The sequence below is a fragment of the Pelophylax lessonae genome (assembly GCF_965119305.1).
Source record: "Pelophylax lessonae genome assembly, chromosome: 10".
NCBI lineage: Eukaryota > Metazoa > Chordata > Amphibia > Anura > Ranidae > Pelophylax > Pelophylax lessonae.
The window spans coordinates 195,263,514-195,290,808 of NC_138777.1; the positions used below are offsets into that span (position 1 = coordinate 195,263,514).

The 27,295-nt window shown below is 40.1% G+C and overlaps 1 protein-coding gene across 1 annotated transcript in view; it reads right to left on the reverse strand.

Annotated features, from left to right (window-relative positions):
• CDH8 (cadherin 8) overlaps positions 1–27,295 on the reverse strand; it is a 686,750-nt gene that overhangs the window by 642,968 nt on the left and 16,487 nt on the right. The window contains exon 2 of the mRNA XM_082271081.1: positions 17,269–17,721. Coding sequence (XP_082127207.1) covers positions 17,269–17,553 — 285 coding nt within the window. The 5' untranslated portion in view covers positions 17,554–17,721. The remainder of the gene's footprint in view (positions 1–17,268; positions 17,722–27,295) is intronic.

Genomic DNA, 27,295 nt, shown 5'->3' on the forward strand with positions numbered 1-27,295 from the left:
AGTAAGACTTGTGTAGCAACTGTATATGCTATATATATATATATATATATATATATATATATATATATATATATATATATATATATATATATATATATATGTATATGTATATATATATATATATATATATATATATGTATATAGATATATATATAAATTTTTTCTTTTTTATTTATTTTTTTTGTTCAATTCTTACTTTGACAAAAGGTGAAGGAATGTATTTAAGACAATTAAGCGTCTTTATTTTCATGACACAACTGATGCAGCTAAGAGCTGAGAGAATATCTCCAGACATTTCGACCAGCCTAAGGGTCAATCACTTGCTATTTCTGACGAGTAGAACTGGGTCAAACCTCCTGTAGCAGTATATATTTATATATTGCAAGAAAAAAAAAACAATAATAGTTAAAAGGCAGATGGTAAATTTGGAACACGGTATGCTTTCAGCTTCAGGACTCAAAATTTAAAAGCCAAACATTTACAGGAAGTAAAATAGCTCATCAGTTGAAACAATAAATACCCAGCATGATGGTTTTGTGTTACAGTAAGCCGCACAACTTATGGCCAGAGTTAAAAATTGCTTTACAGAAAAATGTTTGATGAGATTGTTTGAAAATCCATTTTCTGGGTGACATCACAATTTTTTAAGGTGAGACATTTAGGCAAGGATAATTCTTTTGTCTATAAGTGTATCTTTACAGGTGTAATGGAAGCTTTTATGGCCAAGTTGAAGCTCCATTTATAGACAACTTTGACCAAAATTTCCCTAGTGGATTTTAAATACTTTTACAAAATACATTTTTCACTAAAAGTTAACACCAAATCTTCTGATGATAGCTAAGCAAAACAAAGTCCAGACCGCCATAACAAATCTTCTCAGACTCCCATCAGAAGCATTGAAGCTAAGGCAGAAAATCTGATTTTTTTTAAAGAAGTTTACTAAACTTGATGATTACTCTTTCTCAAAACCATCTGTTGAAATATGCTTTGTATTAAAGAAGCCAATTTATTCCAGATTTGATTTAACCCCCATCAACTACTTAAGCTGGCTTCACACCTCACTCATCTGACCATTTAATGATGCCTTCATGGATTTGACTAATTTTGAATGGCTTTTTGTTCTAGTACCATATCAATATCTACTTTTAGACTAACTTTCACAAGAGTATGCCCACAAGACTAGTTGCATTTTTGGAGGGCAGGCGCAGGGAGTGAATTTAACGATTCAAAGGTTTGTTTGTTCCCATTGGGTTCGCCAAAGCTTTCTATCCTTGTCCCTAAATTTTTCCTCACTCATGGTTCAAAATGATTGTCCAATCATCCGAATAACTGCTAGATATTTAAACAAATGTTCTGAAAAATAATGTTTTCTAACAAAATTTTATAGGAATAAGGCTAGCTTAACCACTTTACCACTGGAGGATTTTGCTGTCTTACGTCCAGGCCACTTTTTGCGATTCGGTACTGTGCGACTTTAACTGACAATTGCGCGGTCATGCAACGCTGTACCCAAACGAAATTTACGTCCTTTTTTCCAACAAACAGAGCTTTCTTTTGGTGGTGTTTGATCACCTCTGCGCTTTTCATTTTTTGCGATATTAATAAAAAAAATGCGTAAATTTTGAAAAAATAACAATATTTTTCTATTTTGATAGTTAAAAAATATCCAATATATTACATTTTTACCATATATTTAGGCCAAAATGTATTTAGCTACATGTCTGACAAAAAAATTCTCAATGAGCGTATTTTTAACCGCTTTAAGACCGGAAGATTTTACCCCCTTCCTGACCAGGCCATATTTTGCGATTCGGCACTGCGTTACTTTAACGGACAATTTCGCGGTCGTGCGATGCTGTACCCAAATTAAATGTATGTCCTTTTTTTCCCAACAAATAGAGATTTCTTTTGGTTGTATTTGATCAGCTGTGCGATTTTTACTTTTTGCGCTATAAACAAAAAAAGAGCGACAATTTTGAAAAAGTAACAACATTTTCAAATTTTTTTATATGAAATTCCCCCCAAAAAAATGTAAAAATCAAAATTTTTTTACTTTTTTTGCCAATTTGTTTTCTGCTACATATTTTTGGTAAAAAATAAGCGTATTTTGATTGGTTTGCGCAAAAGTTATCGTAGCTACTAACTACGGGAAATTTATGTCATTTTTATTGTTTTTTTTTTTTAACTAGTAATGGCGGCGATTTGCGATTTTTTTTGCGGGACAGCTATGCTGAACCCTGCAATCTGACCCTGCCTGTCACTTAGGAGATCCGCCCGCTTTGTTTACACAAGCGGGCGGATCTCCACACTCGATCCCCGACGATCGGGGAAGAGCAGTGGTGATCACCACCACTCCTCCCTTGGCCCGACTCCCGCTGTAACTGAATACAGCGGGAGCGCCACGTGCGCGCCGCCCACAAGGAAGGAGTCCAGCGACGTAGGTCTACATCGCAGGACGATAACAAGCCACATTGCCGCAGTAGCAGCATTGTGAGCGGTCGTAAAGTGGTTAAGAGTCCAACTAAATCAGCAATCTAAGCCCTGATGTAGGGGAACACTTATAGTCTCCAAAATGTGCGGGATTGTCATATTTTTTATCTTTGGATTTCTCTGATTAAATAAATATACTTGGATTTGGACTCTATACATGTGTCTATACATGTGACACTCATATTTTACATGCAACCTAGGCCTCATGCAAACTGGTCGTTTAGCTCTGGTGTATGAAACTCTGGCATTTAGATGTGGGCAGAAGGCACAGGGGAGCATTCAGATCTGCTGCCGGCAGCATATAAAACTTCATGAAAGGCTGACAGCTGCTGCGTCTGGACAGTGCACCAAGGGCTACTAACATTTAGGACCATACACACCCAGGGACAAATTCCCTGAATGTAAGAGGTCTGTGTTCTTGGCATTCATCCTGGGCACATATTGTCCTAAACATTGCTACAGCTCAGTAACCCATCCAGCCATCTTGCCAGTGAGCTGCTTTAGCTTTTTATAAAGTTTTACAGGCTGCCGGTAGTGGGGCTGTATGATGTACCTGTGCCTTCCAGTGTGTATGAGGCCTAATGAGTATAAAGAGGTAAGAGGTCCTGTTTTTGTCAAACAAGTCTGTGAGATCTTCTCAGCAACCATAGGAATTTGACCCCTAGTGATAAATAAAGAGGACTCCCAGGAAAGAGTGTAGGGTATAGCGTATTTGCCACAAAGACATAAAGTACAGTTGACAGTTAAGGTAATCAGATGCAGAAGTGAGTACTATATTTAACAAATGAAGATCCATTTTAGGGGACAAACAGATATTTGCTGACCATAAATATTACAATCTAATTGCACAATCTTCTTTACATCCACCAACAACTAAGAGCCTGTCTGTCTTGATAAATGCACCAAAAGGAAGAAGCATAGGTCATGATATGGTGCAAAGGGATAACTAGAGCTTGTGGCCCAAAACTGCATATAGGAATTCAGAGAAAAGTTTAAAATGTCTAGAGAAATTTGTGTTGTATAGTTCCTACACAGATCCTTATAGTTTGTGAGGATGAGTTTTCATTAAATCCAGAACACTCTTATGCAGCACCTCCGGGAGACTGAAGAGATCTCCATAATAACATATAAAATACAGCAGAGTGCACAAACTAAGTGTAGCAGATATCATACATTTATTAAAAAATGACAAATGGCAACTCACATAAATCAGTAAATATATGCTTAGATAAGGGAGATGGAGGTAAACGTATCTCATTTGCAATACATCTTCATTGCTGTATTTATTGACACTGTTATGCATGTTTCAGCCTATATGTCTGGACCCTGTAGTCCAAAATTAATACAGCACCCCCTGAGTATTATCAGGCTTAAAAAAGAGGCAGAGGCCTTAAAACATGTAACTTTGCCACCTTTGACATCACTTCTGGTGCAGCTGCATTCCACTGTCCCTCTGCTTCCTGGCTCCCTGGTTTCCTGGACACCATATACAACCCGGATAGCAGCAGTGAGCTTTGGATTTTGACCCAGAATGTTTCCAACTGTCTTGTGCTATTTACATTACCTATCATGCTGCAGTTAGATTGGCAGCCGCTTGTGTTCTTCTCAGCTCTTACAGGTTCTACATTTGCCAACCCTGTGTGCATGTTGTGATGCCTTGCCTTTGCTGAGACCTGGACCTATGGTCGATGATAAGCATATTTTTACTAATTTTATGTAAGATGCCATTTGTCATTTTTTAAAAAAATGTACGGCATCCACTACACTTAGATTGCGCACTCTGTTGCGTTTTATCTACTAATAGAAGGAGTGCCAGATAAAAGGATGAAAAGGTCCAAATTAATTTATTGGTTTGCACTAGAAAACATCCAATGTGTTTCAGGGGTCAGAAAAAACTCACCCTCACCCTCAATTAAAATAGGAACCTTGAATGGATTCAAAAAGAGGGATTTCCTGTGTGAATCTATGTAGGGAAGCCAATTGATGTACCGGGAGAGTTAATGGCCAGCAGTATCTCTGTGTAATGTACAATCAAGATAAGGGCTCCTTCTGGTGCTCTTTCCATTGGCGCCTTGCTGGGTACCCACAGGAAGGTAACGCTGTCCGTTGTGAGCGGCCTAACCCAGTGATTCTCAACTCTGGTCCTTGGGACCCACTAACAGGCCAGGTTTGCAAGATAACTAAATTACATCACATTGCTGTGATCTCATTTGCTGCTCAGTGATTGCAGTATTTTTGTCTGCATCTCCCCAAGGTAATGCTTAACATCTGGCCTGTTATTGGGTCCCGACTCCCGAGGACCGGAGTATAGAACCTCTGGCCTAACCTGAGCCAATGAGTTCCCAGAATGTTTTTAAGACTCGCTTCTCGCTTCTTTGTAAGAACTCAAATCAAAGTCCCAGTGCCTCTTGGATACTTTTTTTTCATTAGTGACTTGACCCCAACCATACAATCCCATATACACAATTCAATATCCACAGTTTATGCTGAGGAAGGTGAAAACCCCCAGCAAAGCATGATCCAATTTGCTTCAGCAGGGGAAAGAATTCCTTCCTGATCCCCCGAGAGGCAATCGGATAGTCCCTGGATCTACTTTGCCTATAAAGGTGAGTACCCATTTATATTATGTTTATTTAGGAAAGAATCCAGGCCTTTTTTAAAGCAATCTACTGAGCTGGCCAGACCCACCTCTGGAGGGAGTCTATTCCATATTTTTACAGCTCTTACTGTGAAAAAACCATATTCGGAGATTAAATCTCTTTTCCTCTAGACGTAAAGAGTGCCCCCTTGTCCTCTGTGATGACCGTAAAGTGAATAACTCAACACCAAGTTCACTATATGGGCCCCTTCTGTATTTGTACATGTTGATCATATCCCCTCTTAATCTCCTCTTATCAAAAGAGAATAAATGCAGTTCCTCTAATCATTCCTCATAGCTGAGCTCCTCCATGCCTTTTATCAGTTTGGTTGCCCTTCTCTGCACTTTCTCCAGTTCCCTGATATCCTTTTTGAGAACTGGTGCCCAAAACTGAACTGCGTATTCCAGAAGAGGTCTTACTAATGATTTGTTCAGGGGCAAAATGATATCTCTCTCTGGAGTCCATGCCTCTCCTAATACAAGAAAGGACTTTGCTTGCTTTGGAAACAGCAGCTTGGCATTGCATGCTATTATTAAGCTTGGGATCTACCAGAACACCCAGATCCTTCTCCACCATTGATTCCCCCATTGTACTCCCTCTAGAATGTATGATGCATGCATATTCTTAGCCCCAAGTGCATAGCTTTACATTTATCAACATTAAACCTCATTTGTCCTTGGGGGACTCTTTTTTTATCAATTTTTTTTTTTTTACAAGTGTTATTTTTTTGTGAATAGTGTGGTCCATTCTGTTTTTTCCAGGTCTATGTTATAAAAAGCTATGTCTGTATCTGCACCAAGGGAAACAGCCTTTTGTCTAAGTTCCGACCTAAAGAAATACAAAGCACTTTAAATATTTACAATAGCCGGGAAACATGCTGGGTTATACTTTCTAGGGTCTCCTAAATGAAATAAAATATATGATCTGCAGGTAAGTGGAAAAGCCTGCTCTCCAAGAGCCTCGTAATTAATAAATGCATTGGCAAAGCCTGTAACAAAATACAACCCTCATATAATTGTCAAGTTTAACGAGCAGTGAGTCTGATGGCTTCAAGATGAAGACCCTAATTTTCAGGATCTAGAACATCTTGTTTTATTATGGGATGTGATTATGCCTTGTTATGTGTATAAAATCATAGGAAGCTTTAATTTTATCCTGGACATTTCATTCTTTATTCATTCTGTGGCATCATTAAAATATCTTGGAATTAAGGCTTCCTTCAGAGCACTACAGCATGAGCTTAGAGATATAGATAGCCGAGGCAAGTTTTTAACAAGGCTAACCTCACACTGAAGGTCTAATTTCCGGGCTGCTGTTTTTTTTTTTCCTCAGTGCATTTGATATGTACGATAACATTTTTATTGCTTTTTTTTTTTTTGCCATCTTTAGCGCAGGAGCCGAGATAATTGAATATCAGTAGCTGCTGAAATTATGTTTGTGCATCGGGATGAAAAGAGAAGACACACCATATAGATGGCAAGGCCTCCTTCAGTCACATGCATCGTTGATGTAATTCTTCGAGGTGCGGAAGGAATCCATGAAAAATAAGGCTAATGAATGTCAAAATATTCTTTGTGCATTGTTTACTTTAACTGGCAAAATGTCATTTTGTGTCTGCTAAGAGGGTTTTCTACTGTGCTTGTAGATTTATCCAATCCCGACTGGAACCTCTTGATAATTATAAGATAAAGTCGTCTAGTTGTGCCGAATGCAGCTTATAGCCCTATATACTCTTAGCAAGTGACTAACCCCCTCCATGCTTACATTTCTCCTGCATGTGAGGGGGTAGACACTTCTGAAAAGCAGTCTTTATTTATTTTTTTCTTTATTAAAACACTTTGACCTCATGCAATCTGAAGCTAATAAACTCAAGTTATCTACTTGGCGTCCGCGCTATAGCCGAATGACAGCCACAGCGCGGACCTGAATTGCCGGGAGGCAACGAGCGGCCTGCCCGCTCCCTGCGGAGCGCGCCCAGCTTGCTCTGTGATCAGGGAGTCCATGAGACTGATCCTGATCACAGATCGGAGATCAGGGGCTATTAGTGTGAGGAGAAAAAAAAAACAATTGCTGGCTGCTGTCAGAGGGACATCGGTCCCGAAGAGGAGAGGGATAATTTGTGCCCCCAGTGCCACCTACCAGTGCCCACAAGTGGCCACCAGTGCCACCTACTAGTGTGCATCAGTGCCACCTACCAGTGCCCACCAGTGCCACCTACCAGTGACCACCAGTGCCATCTGCCAGTGCCCACTAGTGCCACCTATCAGTGCCCACCAGCACCACATACCAGTGTCACCTATCAGTGCTCACCAGTGCCACCTATCAGTGCCCCGTCATAAGTGTCCCCTACCAGTGCCTATCATTGCCCATCAGTGCCAACCATCAGTGCCCCCTATTAGTGCCCATCAGTGCCCATGAGTGCCGCCTATAAGTGCCCTTCAGCGCCACCTACCAGTGCCCTTCAGTGCTGCCCAGGCGGTCCGCCTCTGATGATGTCATTGTTTTGACGACACGCGCCAGGCGACCCGACTTACGAGCAGCATGCCATCCTACACCGCGGTTTATCTTAATATGCCTTTATTATCCACTTCAATGTGAGTATGTTTTTATCATATGAATGAATAAACTATCCATACGGTCTGCACTATCGTCCTGCCTTCTTTCATTGAGGTAAACCGGAGTTGATGTGACCATATACCCCTCCTGGTGGTTTGACCCTTACCCATATCGTTACCTTAAACATTGTGGCTGCTTATTTGATCGGAGCCGATGTGACTATACGACGAGACGGATCCTTTGATTGATGCCATATTTGTGTCCTATCCATCGCTCATAATTATACATTATCTGGTAAGCAGTTGGCGTTATTCCACGTCTGGGTGTCGGCTTCCTATTTCTGCACAGTTGGAGTTTGGGAACTGGTCTACACTATCTCCTCCACTTTTTATGGACATTTGGCACTCTATGTGGATGTTTTACATTTATAGTGTTTTGGCGCTACTACACTTTTATTTAAGTTTATGGGCTATTGTCTGAACTCCCTAAAATTACGCTCAAGAGCAGTTCTTCTGACTACAAAAAATGCAAATAAACGCTCATAAATGCAGTTTTATCAGCGTTTTTTTACATTGCTAAGCTGAATGTAAGCTGGTGTAATTTGAAAAAAAATGCCAATGCTGAAAAACACTCAAAAATGCACATTAACGCGATTAAAAAACGCTGGAAAAACACATTTTTTAAAGCAGTGTTTTCCTGCCAGCAATCCGATGTCCAGAAATACTTTTTTGAACGTCCTGTGTGCATGGAGCATTACCAAGAGGTTGTAGTGCTAAGTTCTTTTTTGAAAGCAGCAATGGCTAGTTTACATTTACAGTCAGGAGGCGGTAAAAACATGTAATTAAGCTGTGTTTTTACTGCTTTCCCTTAAACTGCAAAGGCAGTAGATGGGGATGTACACATGCCAAAAATGATCCCCTCTTTTGCACTTTGTGGGCAGCACCCCCTGCTAAGCATGATCCATTCTCTTGAAAGGGATTGCACCACAACCAGCCCCCAACTGCATTCAATGCACACAGGTGCAACATGGTTAAAGGCGGGTTTTTATCGGGATTAGAACAGGCAGTGAGGAGGCAACATAAACCCACCTTATCACCTGTCAAACAGAGGACAGAGGGGGTGCTCCTAAGTGCAGTATTCAAAACAATGTTTAATTAGGCAGCTAAATGTGCACTCACATAAATCCACAAGAAGGAACACCTGTAATATAACAGCAGAAGTGTCTATGCATGGATTGTCCTCTCCATAGTCCAGGATGTCAACATCAGTGGTAGAACCGCATGGATGGGAGAACCCGGGTGCCGCCCATCAGCTGTAGTGGAAGAACCACTGTGGAGCATGAAAGAGGATGTGACGTCACATCTGGGACAATCTATTGCCTAGGTAAAGAATTTCAGAGCACCAATCAGCTCCTTTGTCAAACCTGTCAGATCAGGTTTGAAAAAGGATCTAACTGGCGCTCCAAAAGGTGTTATCTATGCAATTGATCACCCCAGATGTGACGTCACATCCTCTTTCGTGCTTCAGTGCTTCAGAGTGGTTCCAGATGTCCTTCCACTTCAGATGATGAGCGGCACCCGGATTCTCCCATCCATGCAGTTCTGCCACTGATGCTGACATCTCAGACTATGGAGAGGACAATCCATACATAGACACTGCCGCTGTTACATTACAGGCGTTCCTTCTTGTGGATTTATGTGAGTGCACATTTAGCTGCCTAATTAAACACTGTTTTTAATACTGCACTTAGTGGTGCCCCCCTCTGTCCCTTGTTGTCATCTCAGAGAATTGTTCCTGTCTCTCGTGGAGCTGCCTTTTATACCTTACCTTTTTTTATGGACTTTATGCATTATCATGAACCTTTTTTAAATTTCTGTAACACCTTCCTATAGGACCATATAGGGTTACTGAGTTTGTGTACATCTGTGATTGCATCGTACACCTTGTGGTTTTTGCCACCTATCAAATGCCCACCACAGATCGTTCTTCAGAGTGCTAACGTTAGTGTAACACACTAGTGAACTATTTTTGAGAACTGGTTGCTAATCCTTTGTTAACTGTCTTGTGGCTTGGTTGACATCAAGCAGTTTTAAGAAACTAGAGAAAAACATGGATGCCATCCCGAAAGCCCAAGATGATTAGCAAGATGAGTGCTTAAGAAGGACCTTCAGCCTACCCCACTCCCCCCATTTTTCTTATATGGCCACTTACCGGGGGGGGGGGGGTGTTGTGTGCACTGTTTGAATACCCACTCACCCAATGGATCCAACGTTATCCTGCTGACATCCTTCTGTCAACAGACACCCCTAGTTCCTGCGCTCCTTCTTACTTGTGACATCATTGATAGGCTCACCCCCTCCTACTTACCGTATGAAAGACTAAGGCCCAGCAAGCACTGAGCCTAGGCGAATGACATGCATGGAAGGGCAGGGCTGCACTGTTGGTTAAAAAAAAGGTAAAAAAAAACTGTGCTATTTGAGGAAGGGTAGAGAAGGGGGAACTTTATGTAGAGTGTGAAGATCAACTTTTAACCACAAAGGGCTGGATCTGACTCCCACACTAAGGGGTATTATCACAAAAACATTCACTTTGAGAATTAAACCGGCCATAGTGGGAGCGATTTTCTTTGGTTGCAGGACAGAAAATTGCTCAATATCCCCATAAACACAGTAAGTTTTGATGGGGGAATCCATCCCACAGAGCTTTGGTGTTCTCCTGGTGGATTGGCGGGGGGGGGGGGGGGGAGCCATCCCGGCCTGGAGAACACACAGTAAATATAGCCACTGGCAATAATCACATGAAACCTCCGACAGGGTGGTGTACCCACACTGATTGATCGATTAACTTGGGTACAATCAGACTACCCATACATGGTTCGAATCTCAGCTGGTCCCTGCTGAACCGACCAAGATTCAAACTGTCTATGGCCGGCTTAACTCAGTATTTACAAAGCCATTGTGAATGTGTCTACTACGTTTATTTTCTATGATCATCAGCTCTATTTTTCCTGATTGAGGTATGACAGGAACGTTTTGCATTATGGCCACTAAATGGAGCTGACAATTACAGGAAATAAACACATTCAGCACTTTATGGGGATTATTCATCAAAATTTTCAAAAAATAGATCCAATAAAGTCCACTGGCGTAGCCCAGTTAGAGTAATTTTTTATTCAGATAGCAGTGTACACTTCACACATCCAGATTTTTTTTTTTTTTAATATACTTCACCAGTGATGAACCTATTTTTAGAAAACTAGAATGGAGAATTCAACTTGCATGCATGGACCTGCAGAAAAAATTTTGATGAGCGTCCATTTCTGGGACAAGGACAGGTAAGTATAAGAATGAGGAGGGTGGTCAAATATAAATGATTAATCTTCCCAGCAGGGACACAGACAGCAACAATACCCCAACAGGGTTTTCTACACTTTTCAAACCAAAACATGAAAACATGAACAATCCAATTTGGCCTTAGATCTCGGTGAAGTGATCATTATTGGAATGCATAGCAGTGCGTGTAATGGTTAATTTGTCTGGCATGCACAGAAGCAGGTCATTGTCTGCTAGCTGCATAAAAGGTCTTGTACTATTACCTTTCAAAACAGCCAACAATAAAGGGCTAGCCGGTGGGTGCTCATTTTCTTCCTAATGAGGGCATTAGGTTTTTGGCTGTTTTGTTTTTGTTTTGTTTTTTTACTGCCACTTTTGATTTTTTTTTTTAATATTTAAAAAAATGCCAAAACATTATATCTCATCTGATTATTTACATTGTAGCTCGTATAAGAATTTTTTTTTTTTTGCAGTTGATGCCTCTTGTGGATGTATTGTGTACTGCGTCTGCCTGTGTTCAGCATTGCACTCCAGTGACACCTCTGAGGCTTAGTACATTGAAATGACTGAAACTCACTCAGTCAAACTCACTCAGTCAAAGTAAATGTGAAAAAAATGGGTGGAAATACAGCAATTTCTCTAATGGAGGAAGGGAAAAGATATTTTCTATGTAATCTTCCTGCTGACATGGGTAGAATATGATTATGATGTACTTTGATGCATTAACCACAAATGTACAGGAGGAAATATTGCTCTCTTGGGGTTTTATATTATTATCTTCTCAGTGCAAACACACTAGAAAATGTTTAATCATTGTGGCATGAACACTTGTGAATTCTGCTATATGCGGGAGGAAGCTCCAGTCACAATTAGTACAAACAATGGGAAAGCTAACTACATGTTTTGCAGCCATTTAATATCACATTTTATTGCCTAAGTAGACATGTCATCATATATTATGATATAATTTTGTCATGGTAAGTGCAAGTAATATGTACTTACAGGGCTTTTTTTGTCTCATAAAATAGGTGCAGGAACTCAACCACGACCACACTGTAGGTGGCTCCGACTCTCTCACTTGCAGGAAGATTATCCAGTGAGGGTGTCAGCATCCACACGGCACCTGCATCCCCCCTGTCCCTATCCTGCACTCAGTAAGAGCCGCTCAGGAGATCTTATCAGTGGAAGCCATTGGGAGACAAACTGTCACTTGTAAACCCAGAAACCGGACTTCTGTGTTTACAAGCGATAGCAGTGAGCAGGGAGCAGAGGGCCAAGAGCCAGAGCTAGTGGAACTGAGTTCCACCAAGTTCCAGCGGAAAAAAAAGACCTGTGTACTTATAATATATACAGAGAGACTCAGTACTGTCCCTTAAAATGCCTTAATTTGCTTTTTACCCCAGTAGGCAGGGCCGGTGCTAGACTATTTTACGCCCTAGGCAAGACCAGCTACTTGCGCCCCCCAAAAAAAAGAAAAAAAAAAGGGAAATGGTTAAAAACTCCCCTATGTCATACCCAGTGACCCTGATCTGATGCTTCCTCCATGTTATGCTCTTATACCTAGTGACCCCCATATTCCTCCATGTCACACCCAGGGACCCTGATGTTTTTCCATGTCACACCCTGGTACCCCAATATTCCTTCATGTCATGGTGTCATATCCACTGACCTCAATGTTCCTCCATGTCATGCTGTCGTACCCAGTGACCCCAATGTTCCTCTATGTCAGACCCTGATGTTCCTCCATGTCACACCTGGGGACCCTGATGTTTCTCTGTGTCACATCTGGGGACCCCATTCCCCCATGGCACACCCAGGGACCCCAATTCCTCATGGCTCACCTGGTGACCCCGAACCCAAGTTACACCTGGTGACCCCTATCCCCCATGTCACACCTGGTGACTCTGATTCCCCATGGCACACCTGATGACCCCGATTCCCTTTCATACCAGGGATGCTCCATGTAACACCCAGGTATGAAGAGAGTGGCCCGCACTCTGCCCTCCTTCACTGTAATCCTGCTGATTCCTTCTCCCAGGACACTCCTCTCCTGGACCACAGTGCTCACCACAGCTCCAACTGTCTCCTGGTGGAGGGAAAAGCAGCAGTCAGAGAGCTCCACACTTATTTCATCGCCAACCTCCTCAGACCCTTCCGGTGCCTCGTCGCTTCTGCTCCAGTAAAGGTTCAGCCCTCCGGTGCCGAGCTCTGGCTCAGGTTCAGCTCTCCTCAGCTCCCTGCTTAATACCGACCAAGGGAAATGAACGGCTGCCCATAAGCTCAGTGCAGAGAGTCACTTCCTGCCCGGGGTTAAGGCCGCTCAGCTCCAGCCGAAGAGGATCATCATTCAGGCAGCATGCTGGTGGACTCACTTCCTGCCTCTTTGGGCCCCCTAACAGTGGTGGAAAGCCAGGGCCTGGTAGTTCCGCACTGCCCAAGACACCTGGCATCTTCCACTGCCCCTTCTTCCTCCCCCACGGCTGCCCCTCCCCTCAGCTCACAAGGATCATTCATGATGGAGAAAGAGTGTGAACTCATGGCTGCGCCCCTAGGTGGCAATGCGCCCTAGGCAGCTGCCTAGTTTGCCTAGTGGAAGCACCGGCCCTGCCAGTAGGAACCATCCAGAATCATTATCTACCTGTAGAGCAACCTTGTCGAGGGTTGTTCAACTAGTTCCCATGCTGGAGCCTACTGCATTTTCTTTCAATCAATGAAAGGTCTGAAACCCCTGATACCTCTATATCCTTCTTGGCCTACAGGCCACATTGGAAAACACACCTTCACTTACTTATAAGGAGCCCCTTAGATCCCAGTAGTAATATACATAATGTAAGTCTATGGCATTGCGGATGTCAGCGGAATACTATCTGCTGACATCCGATTTCCTTCCTTTCAGTTCTGTTCCGTTTTTTGGAACGGAACAGAACCCTATTTTTCCTCCGTTCAAAAAACGGAAAGGAAGGAAATCGGATGTCAGCGGTGTCATCCGCTGACATTCGCAATCCCCATAGACTTACATTAGGTCCGCATATCATCCGCAAACGGATGGGATGATATGCGGAAATACGGAGCGGATGACAGAAATGTCATCCGCTCCGTGAAAAAATAAAAAAAAAGGACCGCAGCGGAGCTTTCACACGGAGCGGCCATGTGAAAGAACCCTTAAGAAAATCATGACAGAGTCCACGAAGACTTGATGAAAACTAATGTCACCCGACACAGGAGGGGGCAGAAAGGGTGAGCGTAGTTGGCACTCTTGACTAGTGCCTATGACAGAAATGGGGACTTGGTCTGAAATCGGGATATAAAATAAAGTTAAGATTGTGACTCTTGTTGTACAAGCTTTAGTGCTATCAGGAGATGGAAGTCTAGTCATCAAGCCTTAACACGGGTCTCTTAGTGCATTCTTTAATGATTTTAATAATGTAAACTGCTCAAGCCCTGAAGAAGGGTCGACATGTTTGATGCTCTCTTAACCATTAAATGTTTCAAAAAGTCCTTTAGGTAAGAGGAACATTTCTATTAGGTGCTCCAACCTACACATTTAAGAATAGGGAAATAAAAGGCTCAGTCCACATCCTCATTTAACCCTTCATTGCAGCGTGTAAACTTGTACAACAAGAGTCACAATCTAAACTTAATTTCATCTCCCTATTTCAGACCAAGTCCCCATTTCTGTCATAGGCACTAGTCAAGAGTGCCAACTATGCTCACTCTTTCTGCCCCCTCCTCCCTTTATAGCTGTTCTATAGCTTTCTGCAATGCAAAACACTCTATGAATGAAGAATGGGTGGATGAATGAAAGGTTTGCCTTCTCCATTCATATAGAGCTTTTCATTGAATGGAGGAGGTGGATAGAAAGGGTGGTCTTAGTTAGCATTCTTGATGAGTTCCTATGATATCTCCAGCAGCTTGTATTAACCCCCTTACCAGCACGGGAGTATCCCCACGGTAGGGGTATGGGAAGTGCAGTGACCAGCACAAGGGACACTTCTTATTGAATGTAAGATGATCCGGCCAGTAACACTTACTTTCCTAGGGTGACAATGTCTACTCACTGTTCTGTACGTATATAAAGGCCATATTGTCCCCCTAGGACAGGAGGGGTTCTGTAGTCCTCAGAGATAGCTGGAAACAATGTAACCAGTCAACACATGAAGTTATCAGCTAACAATATTTCAGGCAAGGTATTTTTTTTTCCATGTATCAACTGGATATAACAAAATGTTTCTATTCTATATTTACCAGACCAAAAGGAGCTATGTAAGCAAAGTTCTTTGAAAGGGTTTACATACTCTAGGTTTCCACTAGTGCGGCTACGAAGTCGTGCTACTTCTAGCACGACTTCGTAGCAAAAGTAAACCGCGGCTTCAGTTAGACTTGTCCCTCATATATAGAGGGAAGTCGCGCTCAAAAGTAGTACACGATTTACTTTTGAGGTCGCGGCAACTGAAGCCGCGGCAGTGGAAACGTGCCCCATTGAAAACAATGGGGTTTGACTTGCTGTGCGACTTGACATGTGTCAAGTCGCACCGCAAGTCGCACTAGTGGAAACCGAGCCTAATAAAAAAAAGTGCAGTTTTTGTTTTTTTTTTCAAAATTGATACTGTTGCTTTAATACATTGTTACATGCCAAAGACGTACTGATGAAGACTTGTAAATTTATTGACAAATGCACATTAACAATTTTCTATCTGGTTAAATCCTGGGGCAGCAATTGCATGCACACCTTAAACAAATATATATTAAAACCAAGGCATCAGGAGTACAGATTACAAGTCATCATGTAATATGGGAAAAAAGATAAAATTATGACTACATTAGGGCTTGTATGTGGTTGTCACTCCACCAAGATGTGCCTCCAACAAGATGGCAGCCAAATTGCTCAGTGACTCTGTTATTCTGTAGTGCTGCCAAACTAACATATTGCCGTGTGTGTCAGTTCCATTACTTTTATCTTAGCTGCAGAAATAAGAACATGAAGTTCTTTGAAAATCCCCTCGGTTGTCTGTATATTTGAACCAATTAAAGTGTACCTGTCCCTCAGACACAGCAGGGGGTCACCATTTTGTTTGCGGAACGAATGCGCATTCTTTTAATTCTCCAGGATGGAGTGACATTACCGCTATAGTGATGTCAAAAGTCCCTAATAAATTGCGTTGTACTGTTTCTACAATCCAGGTTATTCGATAAGGAAATATAAAGAGTAATAAGGATGCAAGGCAATTTATAACAACTTATAACAACCTAGGTAACCGCTGGTTGCTGAATTAAAAACTGCATGAAAGCAATCAGACATTGCCATCAACTGCAACAAAAAGGCAAATCCTCAGGTCACTTAAAGGGAAGATATATTAAAACTGGTGCACATAGAATCTAGTGCAGCTGTGCGTAGTAACCAATCAGCTTCTAACTTCAGCTTGTTCAATAAGGCCCCTTTCACACAGGCGGACCATTTAGATCTGCCTATCCGTTTTTTTGGCAGATCTGAACGGTCCCCCCATGCATCTCTATGGGGGATCGGATGTCAGTGGAGACATGTCCGCTGACATCCGATCCGATACGTCAAATCTGGACGAATGGAAACCCTCATCGGATCGGATAGGATCGGATGAGAACGGACCGACGGTCCGTTCCCATCCGATTTCCCCCATAGAGATGCATGGGGAACTGACAGCTGTGTCTTTGCACACAGCGCAGAGACACAGCTGTCCTCCTGCTGCTTAGCGGGGGGGATCGGCGGCTCGATCCCCCGCTGAGAAAAACGGAATCTGTCTGACGGACGGATAGTGTGAAAGGGGCCTTAAGCTTTGCAAATAAAACCTGGAAGCTGTTTGGTTACTATGCACAGCTGTACCAGATTCGGCAAAGGAAGTTGCACTTTACAGGCGAGTTCCCCCAGAGCTTAGATAATAAAGGGAAGTTCTACTGACTTCCATTTTCCAATCATGTGCAAGCAAAAATTATGTTTTTTTTATTAAATATTTTTTTTTGTACATGATTGGGTATCCTTTCCAATGTGGAACGTCACTTCATTTACTAAGCTCTTGGGCAAATTCCCCTTCAAAGTGCAGCTTCCTTTGAAAAGTGAACATCCTTTGCCTTTAGTAAATAAACATCCAATATGTATACACTGACAACATTTCAACGTGTAAATCAGGCCTAATCAAGACTTTGTCTGTGACATCAAAAAGTGATAAAGTCAATTTGATTTAGCTGACAGCAGGAATTAATAAAAATCCAAGACATACCCTTCCAACTAGTATGGGTTCAGGGCCAGAGAACTCTTCCAGAACAAACATTTGATTCCACACCCAGCCTCTCTTGGACCGATTCAAAACTTTTTGCTCATCGTTGACTCCAGTAAGTTCCAAGGTGGCATCAGTCGCCAGTACATGGGAATCATCCCTCGGAGCCATATATACATGAGGAAGTACTGCAATCCATAATATGATTAATGGAGTCCAAACATCCATGAATGTTTCCCCCAGTTTTTCTGGCATTTTAACGCAGGTTAAAGGGAGCGCGGACAACATGAAACAAATGTTCTTGCTCACATCCAGATCGCAGCCATCCAATTCATCATGCAGCGAGAGATATTTACTTGCAGCTGATCCGAGGCTTTATTGCTCAATAAACATAAGCATAAATAGTTCACATTTGAAGGACATGACGTGTCTGGAATATCACTCATTGATGTTTCCCTTAAATGGAGAAATGGAGAGAAAAAAAAGTAAGGAATTTGTTCAGCATAACATGGTACGTTATTAACAGTTAATAGGCATGGTAAGGATAAATATTGAAGACGTTCAGAAGACGAGAGAGAGGAAAACAAGAGGTATGAAGAATTATCAGAAATAAGGGCTGAAATGGTACAAGTTTTTTAAAAGCTTAGTTTACATTAATGTTCAGAATCTGTTAGTCAAAATGGTACGCAATTTACTGTGACTTATGAGAAAACAATTTTTCTTAAGCAATTCCATTTAAAATACCAAACCAATCACTGAAAGCATACAGCTATTCAACATTTTTTACAACTGTGCCAAAGGAAATTGGTTCACCTTACTAAAAGCCCCATTTTGACCTCCCCTTCGTCACCTTCAGTGCTCTTGCTTGCCCAACAGTAAGAGTTACTCTGGGTATCGGCTCATGCAGGTACATGCTAAATCCCCAGGATTCAAAATGTTAATGAATCACAAATGTTTGGCTGAAAACTTAGCAGGTTCACCACCAGAAAAAAAAAAAAAAGAATAATTTATAAAAGGGTTTCTCAACCAGGGTCCAATAGAACCCTAGGGTTCCTTCAGAGGTCGCTAGGGGTTTCTTGAGCAATGAGACCTTTCTGACACTCAGATAAGTTCCTACTGACACCATTGATCTTTTTAGCTATCTGTAAGGGGGAATTCTTCTCAAGGACTGCAAGTGGAACAAGCATTTTTCCCATTGATCATCACACTAATGTATCATAGAATTTAGATATAGTCATTTTTAACATGGAGTTCCTTGATACTGGAAAGTTAAGGTTAAGGGTCCATCTGTGTTGAAAAGTTATACAGTATAATATAGTGCTTAGCATTTGTTCCTACAAGAGCCTGTAGACTGAAGGTTTTAGATATCTCAGCCTACTTTCTAAAAAAGAGTGCGCTCACAGAAGCCCTACTCTTTTATTGGTACATGTCGCCCATAACAGTGCCTGTTTTCTAATGCTTTTTATTGGACAATAAACTGTTTATTAGCCATACATAAGGCCAGAACTTTGGGAAATTGTTTGCAAAGAAAACCCAATTCCTACCCCAGTGGCCAACTACATTTATTTTGTTTGTTTGTTTTATAGGGGGTTCTCTTTCTCTTCAGATCTTATCCTGCAGAGGGCTCTCTTTAAAGCCGAGCTCCACGCAAAATAGGAAGTTCTGCTTTAAGACCTCCTCCCCCCTTCCTCTTGGCCAAAAAACCTTTTTGGTAGGGGGTACCTGGCTTTGACAGGTACTCGCTCCCACTTCTGCTCTGATTGACTAGGGGATGCAAGCCAAAGTTCTCCTCTCGCCCTCTCCCCCTGCAGTCTTCTAAGAGATGCACAGGTCCCAGAAGCCTGTGGGAGCATTGAAACCAAAGTTCTCCTCTCCCTCTCTCTCCCTGCAGTCTTCTAAGAGATGTCAAAGGTCCCAGAAGCCTGTGGGACCATTCACAATTCACAATGAAACTGCAATCTGTCATAACTGGGTGCCCACAGTTGAGATGCTGGCGGGTGAGCCTGGGAAAGGTGAGTGTACGTTTACGAAAAGTCAGCAGCTACAGTTTTTGATACATACAAAAATGACGGGAGCTTCTCTTTAATAATGTAGAGTGTGGTGCTGATGTGATGGCATCAGTGTCACTTTCTGTATCATTGTACTGTGAGTACCATAGTAATGCCCTCTCAGATGGTGGGCCCATGATCCCTGCACATTTAGCATTTGGTTGGGTGTCACTCAACCCAGAGAACATCTTTTTTGCAGAGAAGAGGTGCTAGAAGGAATAGTGCCAGAAAGCAAGTTACTATTGCAGCCGGAGCTGTGTTTTATTTTTAAATATGGCATGTCTATTATTATTATCGATGTTATTATTTAATTATCTTTTAAAATTGCCCTTTATTGTCCATTCACACTACCGCGACTTGTCAGGCGACTTGTCAGCCTGACAAGTCGCGGTCCGTCGAGGTCCATGCAGTGCTACAGGACCCGTTCTAATAGGAGCGACACAAGTCGCTCCGACTTAGAAAAAGGGTTCTGTACTACTTCGGGGCGACCTCGGAGCGACTTGCATAGACATTCATTATATGAAGTCGGTGCAAGTCGCGCTGAAGTCGCGGTGCACGCGACTTCACAGGTCGCCCCCCGAAGTCGGAGCGAACTAGTGTGAACTGAGACTTAACCTGTATTCTCTGTAACCTATTTTAGACAGATTCTACAGTTCCTCACTTGTAAGGTCTTTGAAAGGGTTTGAACCTAATTGGTGGTTGAGGGAAACGTCTAAGTACTGATAATTTCATATATACATGATAAATCAGGGAGGCTATGTGTTTGGGAATCCTCCCTACATTACAGGTAAGAAAAGAAAATAACATCTCAATCACCAAAGAGTGTGGAATACTGATAACCTTACAGTGATGCCTAGATGAAAAGCAGATCATTTTAGAAGATATAATCTGTACCCTGTATGCAGTTCACAGCTAATTTGTACTAGAGTGTACCTTTAAAGAGATTGTCCAATTTAGTTTAATATGGACTCTTGTTACTATATTCTCCATGTTACTAGGGCTTCTTTTTATTATACAGTATATTCTGGAACTGTTTCCACATTGTGTTCCTAATCATCTCTTGGTATTATGGGCTAAATCCGACATAAATTCCTACTCTATATCTATCTTGCTCTTTAGTGAGTAGAGACCTCTGCATGGGAATTCCAGGTCAGCCATGTCAGCCATGATGTCTAAAGCCTTGTACACACGCATCGAAAATCGGCAGGGAATTTTCGTCCGACGACCGATCCGCCGATTTTCGGCTTGTTAGTATGATGCTTCCGACAACCGACTCCGACTTTTCGGCTGAAAAAATCTGGTGTGCAGGCTATAAAATTTTTGTCCGCCGTCAAAACACGGCCGATTTTCATGCAGTCAGTACAGATTTTGACAGCGAAAAATCTTATGAGCAAGACTAGGCATGCTCAGAGAAGAAAGAACACAAAGAAAGCAAACCAACACAAGACATCACTTCTGAAGTAGAATTTTGTCGGGCGAGAAAATTTGTGTGCAGTCTAGGCACATTCCAACCAACAAAACACCACTCTGGACAAAAGACGGACGATCGGTCGGCCGATAATCGTTGCGTGTGTACTAGGCTTAAGTCTATCTGCTATATTCTCTACAATGTAAAGTAATTAAGGTATCTTCAATGGAAAGGGAAACCCTGTCATAATATCCAAAGCATATGGTATGAGCTAGGGATCTTGGTAAGAAGATCTCATCATGATGTTACCTGAGATACATGAAAATCGAGTGACCAATGCAGCCATCTACCCAAAAATGTCAACGACAAAATTAAACCACCAGTTGTCAGCATAATATAATTATACAGTAAAGAAATAATTGAACAAATACGGTAAAGTTTTTAAAAAGGCCATATTAAAAGAAGAACCTTATGGACATCTGTTGGCTGCCAAGGCAGATGTGACAGTTAGTTGATCGAAAAATGTGGACCATGTCCTGGTATGGGCTCCAATCAGATTATTGGAACGGTCAGAGATTATGCTATGGTCATTAACCATGCATGCCCTATTCCAAGGTTTTGTTCCCACAAAAGGATGATCTAATGATCATTACGCTTAAAACTGCAAGTGTGTACCTTGATTTTTGCTTAGCTCTTATTGTTCCATGATTACAAAGCTGCTTTGTCATTTGAGAAGACACAAAGCTCCCAATTTCTGTTTAGGGAAATCAGGTGGTTATGTGCTTGTGCAAGCATGCTCCAAGCTTACGCATGCATATTTCTGACAAATGTAACCTTGCATAGAACATTGGGGAGAAGACAAAGAAGCCAACTACACGTAACAGGCAGGGTTTTATTAAAAGTCATGAAGAACCTTTTTTGCCTTGCAACGGCAATGACAATATTTGCAAGTTAATGTTCCTTTGGAAACAACTGGTAAGATGTCATTTAAATATGACTTAGAAGGCAAAGAGTGCAGCTTGAGTACATTTTTAAAAAATGGAATTTAATCCACAGCTACTTGTGTAGAAGTGTAAAGACTAGTCAAACACAAATGACTCACTGAGTGTTACACTTGTGTTTTCTTCTATGTAAGCCTCACAGAGCCGTGAAATTCTCAGTGACCCTTCTGCCCTAATTACCAAGGTGATAATATATTGTCTGTTAATTAACTTCTACATTTTTTAAATGTTGCAAGCAGTGGTTGAGATGTTTGGTATTGCTTGCAAATAGTTTATTCTATAGATTATTAAACACAATCCTAGAATATGACAGATACTCTGGTCTATTTGGTCCTAATTCATCACTTAAAGTGGTTGTAAACCTCTGAAATGGATAAGGAACAAAGCATACCATCCTACAGTGTTGTACTTGCCTCAATTCAAAGCACATAGTGGGATTTCTAGCTTTTCTGTCCTCCCTCTGCTATCTGCATGAGTCACTTCTGATCATCTATCCTGACATCAAGCAATTCTGGGAGACAGCCCTGCCCAGCCATCCAGCACACAGCAAGTGATTAACAGCCTCAGCTGTGCATGTTTCTCTATGAGCCTGTGTAGAGAGGGGGGGGGGTGTCCATTCCCTTCAGTCAGGTCTCAGATTACATTTTGCTCTCTGTGCTGTGCAGTATAAGGCATTACACCCCTGGCCCCTGCCTCCTGGAGCCCATAAATTATGTTTAACCTGTGCACTTTAAATGTCTGTAGAGAAGACAGGGCTGCAGATAAACATGTACAACTTATGTTATGGATACCAGAGCCTTACAGTGCTGTTGGGGTGTGCCATACACAACACTGAGATAGAGATGATTGCTCATTCAAAAAAGATCACATATGGTATATGGTATTTCAGGAAATACTGCAATAGATGGATCTACCCACTAGATGGAGCCGATAATCATAGGAAATAAACATATTAGAGAATATTGGTGACAGCTGTAAGAATGCTGTGACATTGGTGGAGCACTTTTTTTAAAATAAATAGGACCATAGAATTAAATTACTTAAAGAAAATAATGTTTTTGTTTTTTTTTGTTTTTTATGGATACTGTGTTTTACCTAACCGTAATGAGACAATCCTTTCTAAAGCAGAGTAATTATCAACCGATACAGTATGTTGGTGATTTGCAACCTTGACTGTCAAGCTTTGTACTACAAACTCTAAGACCTCTTTGTACTACAAACTCTGAGACCCGGGTGCAATTACAATAAAAGCAAATTATTTACATTTTGCCAGCTAATATTGTGCAACCCCTTAACAGCCAATCATATACATTTCCACTGTCAAATATAAAAGCTAGTATATTACATAGATAAAATATTAGTCAGGTTGAAAAAAAGACACAAGTATATCTAGTTCAACCAATGAAAAAAAAAAATGATAAAGAATAAATAAATTGAAAAGCCCCAGAACTATATACCCACAGTTGACCCAGAAGAAGGCAAAAAAAAAAAAATGAAGAGGACATTCTGCCAACAGAAACCCCCATTAGGCTCTCATTTTAAAACGTTTCAGCAGTTTTATGGAAACATGGGTTTTGGTATTTTTTGAAGAACAGAAGCAATTTTTAAAGAGAAAAAAAAAATCCCCTCTGGGTGATCTATGTACATTGCAGGGATTTTTTCTGAAGAAATAGCTTTTTGTTGTGTGCAGAATGAATCTAAATGGGGGTGACTTTTTCACTAACAATCAGCTGACGCACTTTCAGTGTTCTAATGAGAAAAGTTGCAGTGCCCACATCCCTTTAGAAGTATTTAACCCTTTGGGAGCATCTCACCTTTTTTTTTTTGTCGCAGAGCCTAAAATCTGACTTGTATCTTAGTGCAGACTTCTGGGAAAGTCAATAAACCAATCACACAAGCAGAAAATTAAGTTTCTGTAAAATATGTGTACACCAACTGTGCACAAAGGGCCTCTAGGTTGCCATATTGCTTGGAATTTTACAGAAAACTACAATGCTGTACATCGAAATGAAATGGTCATTTTTAATACCATTAAATTACAGTAATGCTTGTGTAGCAATTGTATATGCTATCTATATATATATATATATATATATATATATATATATATATATATATATATATTTTTTTTTTTTTTTATTTTTATTTTTTTTTATTATTATTTATTTATTTATTAATTTTATTTTTTTTTCCAACAAGAATTTATTTATTTATTTATTTTCCGCAAAAGTAGAGTTACCCTTTGGGAAAATTATATATAAATCCTAAATATATTTTGGAGTGGTATAACCTTTTTAAAGCTCAGGTTTCGCTTTAAAAGACAAGTGCGCTGCTTCTTCATAGCAACTGTGCCAGAAATAAGGAGTTAAGTTTATTAACAGAAGATACCGCACAGTTATTGAGAATTCCATATGAAAGACTGCCACATTTTCATACGATAGTCCTCAACTATAATGCTATTTTCCCTATACTCCAGTTTAATAACACAGCCATACAGTATAACAGGATTTAAAGCAATTTCCTCCCTTCTCACTTCATTTAATCCTTTTACAAATCTAGTCTGCATCAGTTAGAAAAGACAATTTTCTTCACTCCCCCTTTATTCTCCACAAACTGAGAGATATCACATTCAACTGTAAAACAATCAATTTCACAAATGATTTTAATCATTATGTATATCAACAAATATGACTCACAATGGTCCCTAAGCCCTAATGAAACTGGATAATCGTTACACGATACATGTAAAGCTTGCGCATAGCCTACGTTTAATTATTACACTTTACGAGGTGGTAGAATTTATCATTCCCTTTCTTGTGGCACAAATATATGTATTTAATTAATATGCGGAACACTTTAACAAGGAACCTAATTGCGGCGTTCCCGTGTTTAAATAACTTGGTGCTAATAAGGTTCATTTTCAAGCCAATTTCAACCGCATGTAACATACATATGGTCCTTTAAGTAATAGGGCAGCGAGCAATGTGCAAAGTATTGTCACTCAATTAAATCAATCAGAAAACATCTTTTTTTTTTAAAGACTGTTTTAAATAAAAGTAAGTTTACTAACTATAAAGCTATATTTTTTTATTTTTTTTTTACAATATGTTAGAATATGTTGATAATTTTGTCTATGTCTTGTCAGTGTTACCCTAATGACCATACCCTAATTAAGCTATTCAAATATGCATTCAATTTCGAAGATGGAGGTCTGTTGCCTGGGGTTATTGATTTGGCTGTCTTTGGCTGTAATAAAACTCATGTAATCACTGAGATTATCACAAAATATAGATAGGTAGATGATAGATAGATAGATAGATAGATAGATAGATAGATAGATAGATAGATAGATAGATAGATAGATAGATAGATAGATAGATAGATAGATAGATAGATAGATAGATAGATAGATGATGGATAGATGGATAGATAGATAGATAGATAGATAGATAGATAGATAGATAGATAGATAGATAGATAGATAGATAGATAGATAGATAGATAGATAGATAGATAGATAGATAGATAGATAGATAGATAGATAGATAGATAGATAGATAGATAGATAGATAGATAGATAGATAGATAGATAGATAGATAGATAGATCAATAGATAGATATGGGATACAAAAGATACATAGAAATTGATAATTAAGACAGCATAGGCTCTAGGACAAAGATACATAGAGAGGCATCATCAATAAAGGTAACTATGGCTATATAGGCCATTTGATAATAAGCTACATAGGAAGGCTTGGGTAAAAAAGATAGTATAAGCTATAGGACATGGGATATTACAATACATAGAAGGCACTGATAATATACTGTAGACTATAGGGAAATGGAATAATATGATACATCTAAAGGCGCTGATAATAAAGATAACATGGGCTCTAGGACATGGGATAATACAATACACAGAAAGGCAATGATAATAAAGGTAACATTGGCTGTAGGACAGGGGATAATACAATAAATATACAGACACTTATAATAAAGATAACATACACTATAGGACATGGGATAATACAATACATAGAAGGCACTGATAATATACTGTAGACTATAGGAAATTGAATAATATGATACATCTAAAGGCACTGAAAATAAAGATGACATAGGCTATAGGACATGGGATAATACAATACACAGAAAGTCAATAATAATAAAGGTAACATTGGCTGTAGGACTGGTGATAATACAATACGTATACAGACACTTATAATGAAGATAACATACACTATAGGACATGGGATAATACAATACATAGAAAGGAACTAATCATAAAGATAACATACACTCTAGGACATAGAATAATACAATACACAGGTAATGCACTGGTAATAAAGGCAACATCGGCTATAGGACAGGGGATAATGCAATACATAGAAAGGCTCTGATAATAAAAGTAACATCGGCTCTAGGACATGGGATAATAAAATGCATAAAAAGGCACTGATATTAAGGATAACATAGGCTATTGGACATGGGATATTTACTAAACATAGGAAGGCATTGATGATAAAGATAACATAGGCTATAGGACATGGGATATTTACTAAACATAGGAAGGCATTGATGATAAAGATAACATAGGCTATAGGACATGGGATATTTACTAAACATAGGAAGGCATTGATCATAAAAATAATGAGGCTATGGAACATGGGAAATATATGATACAAAGACAGGCACCAATGCTGATAGTAGTATAGGCTACAGGGCATGAGCTATATAAGATGCATAGACTAACACTGATCTATAAGACACCATAGGCTATAGGACATGATCTGTATAAGATACATGCACAAAAAGACACTGCTAATATTAATAATAACATAAAGTCTAAGTAAATGCATCCTTAGATATATAAATTACATAGGATAACACTAATAATTTGGATTGCATAGGGTTAACAATGTTGGGGAAAAAGAAATACACAGACAGACACTGATGGTTATGATAACATAGGCTATGATTCATAGTCTGACATTGATAATTGGGATAGTATAGGCTGTAGGACTTGGAATATGTACAGTATAGGATCCAAAGGCAGACACCATTGCTTATCATAGTATAGGCTACAGGACATGAGATATATGATACATAGCATGACAATGCTCCTTGGGATATTAGAGGCTATAGTACATGGAATATATACAGTCTTTAGGATACAAAAGCAGACAGATGCTGAAAATGAATGCAAAATCAATTTGGTTATCATATAGATGTGAAATCAAGTTTAAAATCTGTGTAGTAGAAAGACATACCCTATATCCATACAGAAATGACTGGATAAAGGACATTAATAAGTAGACAGATATAAGGTAAAAAGAGAGCAAGTATATACGACAATGAGATTAAAATGCAGAGACAATGAAAAGGAAAACATACAAAGAACAGAGGATGAGGAATGGTGAAAAACAGTAAAAGAGAGATGATGAAGAAGAAGAGAAAGACAGTGAAATGAGGGACCAAGAAACAGATAGAAGATCAGATAAAGAGCAGAAAACAAGGGAGAGATAAGGAAAGGTAGCAAAAGGCAAACATATGATTAGAAGATAGGAGATAGA